The sequence below is a fragment of the Arachis hypogaea genome, chromosome 11 (genome assembly GCF_003086295.3).
Source record: "Arachis hypogaea cultivar Tifrunner chromosome 11, arahy.Tifrunner.gnm2.J5K5, whole genome shotgun sequence".
NCBI lineage: Eukaryota > Viridiplantae > Streptophyta > Magnoliopsida > Fabales > Fabaceae > Arachis > Arachis hypogaea.
In genome coordinates this window covers 143,838,168-143,845,348 of record NC_092046.1, presented here as the reverse complement: position 1 = coordinate 143,845,348, position 7,181 = coordinate 143,838,168, and the positions used below count along the sequence as shown (strand labels likewise).

Here is a 7,181-nt window from a genome sequence, read left to right as displayed (position 1 = left end):
ATTCAATCCTAGGACGACTCTAAACTCGAAGGTAATTTTTCTCCCTCTTATTCAAAGCCTCATTCTTATTTTTGTAAACTGGCGAGAGTAGCGACTCCACTTCACTTTGAGTTGAACCACTGGTGCTCTTTTCTCCAACTCCAAGGTAAAGCTCTCACCTTTCTCGCCATTTCCATACACCCATTTCACTTTACTTGATGGATTCCTAATCATCTTTTTCTATTATTATTATAATTACCACATAGATGTTTGATAAAGAAGGAAATTGGATACCAACTAAAATTCATGATGGTTTTGTTGTTTGATTCAACTATTGGTCTATTGCATTTTGTTGTCATTAGGAGGGCGGTAAAAATGAAATTTATTTAAATATTAAAAAAAACTAAATCGAGTCAAAATTAAAGATAATTTTAAAAGATTTTAAAAATGTCAAGAAACAACAAAATATATATTATCCTACAAGAATTAACGAAATAAACTATAGAACAAATAAAATAATATTTAGATAGTAAAATAATCATTCAAATTTTCAAATTTTTTTTGGTATTAAATTTTATTAATATGAAAAAAGACAACACTTATTTTTCTTATTACATGGGAAAAAAAACCAATTACTTGAAGCATGCGCACACACAAACATGCTCAAAAGAAAACAAATGCATATGAAGATGGAGCAAAGTGTTCTAATATTGAGCAGGGTTGGCCAAAACGTAACCCTCAATAGCCTTGAAGAGAGCTTCACCCTTGGCCTTACCCTTCTTCATGTCTTCCTCCTCTGGCTTTGCATCTCCTTTCGAGTGGAACTTCACACTCAGCTTCCCGATGGATCCTCCGTTGGGTCCTTCAACCAGCTTTGTCTCAAATGTTATCTTCTCCGCCGTGGGAGGCAGCGCCACTCCTCCAACCACGCTGTAGTTGTATGCATAGTTGGCCTCATCTATTGCCTCCACTTTGTGCAAGATAAACTTGGTTTCTCCATCTGCATATATATATCATTATTATTATTACAATTCACAACACATAATTATCAGATATATAGTATGTTTACTGAATTGAGTAGTTACTGACCCTCGACAATGGTGAGTTTCTTGATGGTTCCAGGACCACCGTTTCCCTCGACGATTTCAACACTCTTGACGTCATCAATAATCTTAGGGGTGAGGGAGTCAGCATCCTTCATAGCATTGTAAAGCTTGGCAGGGGGCAGGGTGGAGGTGATTTCATCCTCGAATGTGAAGACGGCCATGATTGTGAATTAAGAAGCTAAGGGAAAGAATCAAAGGAATGAGAAGTAGTTGGTAATAAGTGAGGTTAGGTTTGTAGTGTGTGGTTGATGAAGAGAGGAGTGGCTTCTATTTATAGGCATATAATGGGGTCATGGGAAATTAGAATAGGATGGTGTGTATGTGAAGTTATGAACGTGCTGACTCGTTGTCAAACATTGCTATTTCGAAAGCATTGAAATTCAAAGAAGGCGTTCTGTTCCGTTAATATTGAATGTTTACTCATACTTGATGAAATAAATTATAGTGAAGATGCAGAATGCAGTTGCATTTCAAGTCGATCAAAATCTATAGACGCCACGCCCTTCTAGAACTCCATTTTTCATATTGTGTATCATTTTCTTCTACGCATCACACACACTTTCTTTTTTAAGTTTAAAGGGTGTCCATGACTCCATGAATACCTTTTTTTTTTATATTAGATTAATAATAATAATGTTTTTTTAAATTCTAGACCACTGTAGTATCTTTTTAAATTGTGGGACGATTTAATTTAGGAAATAAAAATTACACCGTTTGATTTTTAAAGAAATACAAATATTAAATGATTCTATTTTTTTATACAAACTCAAACTTTTTTATTTGTGTTTAAAAGTTAACAAAAAAATTAAAGTATATAAATTGAAAGATCCAATTTGTGAATTGTAAATTTTAAAAAGAATAAAGTATCATTTTTTTCCCCAACGTTTGGCGTAAATTCTATTTGTGTCCATAACGTTTAAATCGTCCTATTTGTATTCCTAATGTTTGTAAAAGTGATTCAATATTATCCTGCCGTCAATTACACATCATGAGCGCTTTAGTTTGAGTTTTAAAAATCTCTTCTTAAAGTTAGAATACAAATATTCGGGATAAAATCGATGATCTACTCTAAAAAATAGTTCATCAAATGTTGAAACTAATTCCTACAACATTTACATAATTCACCTTTCTAGGGACATAATTGAATCTAAACACAAATAGTTGGTATAATATTAAAATCAAACACATCCAAGTGAGACCTAATTGAAAATAAATACATCCAAGTGAGAATAATTGAAAATATAATCTGATTTGTTAGTATAATTAATAGTAGGATAACATTAAATCACTTTTATAAACGTTAATGATACAAATAGGACGATTTAAACGTTAGGGACACAAATAGAACTTATCCCAAACGTTAGGGACAAAAATAATACTTTACTCTTTTAAAAATTAAAATAAAATTACAACAAAAAAATGGATTCTCTAATTTTATATTAAAAAATTTTAAAAATTCCGTACAAAGTGATCGGACCTCCGATTACTTATTCTAAAAGAAAAAAACATAAGAAGAATATTATTAATTATTTAGGAACAAATGATTATAACGAAGAGAAAATTTAGGGATCAATATTTTTATTGAAATTTGGCCAATATTTAACTATAAAAAAAAATAGGTAATACTATATCATTAGATATCATTTCACACCATTAAAAATATTGATAATGACTAATTAATGGCTATACATCACAAATTCTGTTGACTCCCTAATATTTCTCTATAACAAAAGTCATAAATTATTTATCTATCATTTACTTGGTGTTTTTATACCTCATATTTAACCAAACTATAATGACCGATCATGTTTTATTCTATTTAAATATTTCTATATCAATATTCAATACAGCAGGTTTTTCTTATATTCTCTCTTATATGATGCTCATTTCCTTCTCTTCTTAAACAAAAAAAAAAAAATTGTAGTTTTCATTGTTTTAACCTTTTTTTTTCATTTAATATTATCAGATTGTGCTATATTGTCCTATTTTAAATTTCTGTTTCAAAAATATCTTTACAAAAATCTCTTTATATAAATAGAATAAAGATTTACAAACAAATAAAATGTTTAATCAAATCTAATCAAATTGTTATTAAGAATTTTAAATTTATATAATTTTTTCTTTTTTTTTAATATTTTAAATTTAAATGTGTACGTTCTTTTCACCCATTTTTCTTCTTTTTTTTTCTTATTCTTTTTTTTTTCTCATTTTTTGTTAGTCTTTTCTTTCGTTATCGTTATCACCACTACCACCACCACCTCTCTTCTTCTTTTTTTTTTCTTTTTTTTTATTTGAATTTTTTTCCTTCTTTTTTTCTCTTCTATAATCATCTTCTTTTTATACGTATCGTCATTATTGTTATTATTAAATTTTTGCTATATTGATGATATTGTCAGACCCAAAATTGATTTGGATGTATTTTTATTTATGATTCAATCTCGTTTGTGTGCTTATTTTTTAACTGAGTTTTGTGTGTCACAATCATTAAGTAATTTAAGTGCATTTATGAGTTAATTGAAGTGCATTTAGTCTCATCACTCAAATTTGGTGTAGTTAGGTCATCAAATGTAATTATAGTGGTTTTGGTATCATTTAAGCTATATTGATAACGTTGTCCGATTCAAAATTGATTTTAGATGTGCTTTTGTTCATGATTTATTCTTGTTTGCGTACTTATTTTCAAACTAAATTTGTGTGTCGTAATCATTAAGTAATTTCGGTACATAAGAACCATAACAATATCAACCACATATCAAAGTAACCACAACAAAACACACAACACCGAAAATAATTCTTATATGAAAAGCAATGATTCTAAAAGAAGTAAGAGCAACAAAAAAAAGAAAGAAAGAAGAATAAAAAGAAGAAAAAAAATGTAGTATTAAAGAAGACATTTTTGTACTTTTGTAGCGAAATTCCAGTGTCAAAATTAAGAAATTTATGTTATTATTAAGAAATTTTGGTGTTATTTTTCGATAAATTCTACACAATTCAAAACTATTCTCCATCTTCTTTCTTACCTTCTATTGCTTCTTCTTCTTTTTCATCTTTTTCTTCTTCATCTTCTCCTTCTTATTTCATTTTCTTTATAATTCTTTTTATTTCACTCTCTTAAAAGGAATAAAATAAAAAAATCAAACAAAAAATAACTGCAATAACACATGAGGAAAAGAAAGAGAAGAAACAATTTTCGGTGTTATTTTTCGATAAATTCTTCACATTTCAAAATTCTCCTCCTCCTTCGTATTCTCATAATTCTTATTTCACCCTCTTAACAGGAACTCGTATCACAGTTAAGAAATTTTGGTGTCAAAATTGAGAAACTTTTATGTCTTGTTTAAAAATTTTCGGTGTTATATTTCTAATAAATTCTACATAACTCAAAATTTTTCATCTTCTTTTTCTTCATCATCATGATCTTTTTCTTTTCTTATTCATCTTCTACTTCTTGTTTTACCTTCTCATAATTCATTTTGTTTTACTCTCTTACCAAAAATAAAAATAAAAAGGTTCAAATAAAGAAGAAGAAGAAACATGTTGTAAAATCACTAGGAAGAAGAGGAAAAAAAGAAAAAAATATAGTAACAACAGCAGTAATAAAAGAACGACGATGAGCAGAAAACACGTGAAAAAAAAGAAACACAAAAAAAAAATGCAAAGAGGCGGAAAAGTTGAAGTGTGTAGATCCATTCTCTCTAATGAAACTAATTTTTGTTGGGTTTAAACCACCTGATTACCAAAAAAATTAAAATAAATATATAATATGACTGGTATAAATAATAGTATCAAAACATAGGATTTTTCATCATGACTTTGCAAATTTTTGTTCAAATAAATAAATTAAATATTTTATTTACTTAAATACGTAATTTGAAATATTTATTAATTTATTTCGTAATATTTATTACGTTTACATAGTATATAAAATAATTATATAGGTATCTTATTTATACTGAAAATAAGTTATGTCAATTTTTTTAATGTTATATAACGGGTACAAATAAAATATGTGAAATATGTGAAATTCATTGTAAGAGTTCTAGCAGTGACAGAGATAGAAACAGAACCACTTAAGTATGATAAAAGTATCTAAACACAAAAAGATAAAGTCAATAAATCAAATAAAAAAACTAAAAAAATGTGCTGAAAAGGAAAAAGAGAAATAAAAATAATAATAGAGATGATGGAAGCGAGGACAAAATATGAAACAAATATTAAAAAAAGGAGAAGAGATTAATATGATAATTATCATTTTAAATTTTGTTGGTCTTTCTTTAACTTAGCTTGACTTACTTATCTTTAATTTTCATTTTTTTTCATTATTTTTTTTATTATTTTTTTCATTGTCTCGCTCTCTCGTATTAATATTTTTTTTCTTTTTATTTTATTTTATTTTTTTATAAACAATAAATGTAATGGCATTGGGTATTAGTATTGACTCCATTCATACTTGTTCTCTAAATTTTAATATAGGTAGTATTTCAACACTAAAATTATTTTCGTTATGAATTGAAATTTTATTAATAGATATACAAAGCTTAATTTTAAAGTCACCAAAAAATCATAGCATAATTTTAAATGTTCAATTCAATTAAATAATATGTTTTTATTTCTTTGTTTCAAACACAATTTTACTACGTCTATACCCTTTATAATATAATAAATATTATCTTGATATAAATATTTATTTAACAAACAAATATGTGTTTTTTTTATTTTGTTAATTAAAAAATAATTTAAATACACAATTTATTAGTAATAACTATATTTTATATAAATATAAAAATATTTGTATGTATAAATAATATTTTTTTTAAAATATAATTATTTATGTGTTTATTTTATCATAAAAAGTTTTTGGAATAAAAATAAAGTTTTATGATATAATACAAAAATTTATATGATTATGTTGATTAAAAAATAGTATAAAATAAATAAAAATAGAAAAAAAATTATGCTAAAATTCTTGACGCACGTATATAGTTATTCTTAATTAGGTACATTTATAACACTCTTTGATGATTTATATTTTAAAAGATTTGAGAATTTTATCATTTTAAATGATATACAAATTAATCTAAAAATTTAATTTTGATGCACTATCAGTATAAAGTAGTTTTACACGTGTATTCAATTACATAATATCACATCAGCAAAAATAACTATTTTTTACACTAATTACATAAATAATTATCCAAAAAAACAGATGTAATTATACAACTATATAAAACATTTTATATTGTCAATGCATCAAAATTAAATTCATAATCTAAATAGAAAATTCTCCCTTCCATTTTAATAATTTTTTCCTCTTTGATAGATATCCAAAATTAAATAAATCTAACAATTTTTTTATTCCTTTACGGGAGATTCTACTATGCTAAAGGGGGGTGGTTTCATGCATTAAGTGCTGATGCGTGTCAGCGTAGAAGGAGCAACACTTGGAACATAGTAGGAGCAACACGTAGATGAGTGAGGCATCGAAGAAGTTGTGGGAGCAAAATATGAGTCCCAGTATTTGTCTCCAAGGTAACGTTTGGTAGAGAGACAGAGACTAAAAGACTGAGATTGAGAGACAAAGATTAAGAGACAGAGACTGAAATAAATTTTACTATTCTATTTGGTGCAAAGTGAGAGACAGAAATTGAAACAAGAATAAAACTCTAATTTAATTTGCACAAAGGGTAAAATTGGAATTAATTAATTGAAATAAGGGTATTTTAGGTATAAAATGTTATTAAAATTTTAGTCTCCGTCTCTAAAAATTTCAGTCCATTGTGTCCTACTTTTTGGAGGTACTGAAATATTGAAATTTTAGAGACAGAGACAGAAATTTTAGTACCAGTCTCTGAACCAACAAACATGATACTGTGTCTCAGTCTCCCAGTCTCTGTCCTAGTACGTCAAAACAAACGCTACCTTACTGATGTTATAATTGGAGTTTAATTATTTCAATAATAATTTTATTTAACTAATTTTAGCCGTTAGAACAACATAGATTATTTTTTAGGGTCATATATGTAAAAAAAAAATTTAAATTTATCAAAAAAATAATTTTTTTATACTATTTTAACTATGAAAATATGTTAATAAAAG

At 26.6% G+C, this 7,181-nt stretch overlaps 1 protein-coding gene across 1 annotated transcript; it reads right to left on the bottom strand.

Moving 5' to 3' along the window:
* Positions 1 to 514: 514 nt before the first annotated feature.
* Positions 515 to 1,346, bottom strand: LOC112723212 (pathogenesis-related protein 2). Its single transcript, XM_025774475.2, has 2 exons — positions 1,069 to 1,346; positions 515 to 979 (listed from the first exon to the last, which is right to left on the bottom strand). The coding sequence occupies exons 1-2, from the start codon at positions 1,244 to 1,246 to the stop codon at positions 684 to 686; spliced, it is 474 nt and encodes a 157-aa protein (XP_025630260.1). The 5' UTR covers positions 1,247 to 1,346; the 3' UTR covers positions 515 to 683.
* Between the last annotated feature and the right edge of the window lie 5,835 nt (positions 1,347 to 7,181).

Excerpts from the sequence above, each read along its gene's own strand:
- LOC112723212 (XM_025774475.2), bottom strand. The coding sequence starts at position 1,246 with ATGGCCGTCTTCACATTCGAGGATGAAATCACCTCCACCCTGCCCCCT. Across the intron at positions 980-1,068 it reads GAAACTCACCATTGTCGAGG|ATGGAGAAACCAAGTTTATC; the intron begins GTCAGTAACTAC and ends ATATATATGCAG.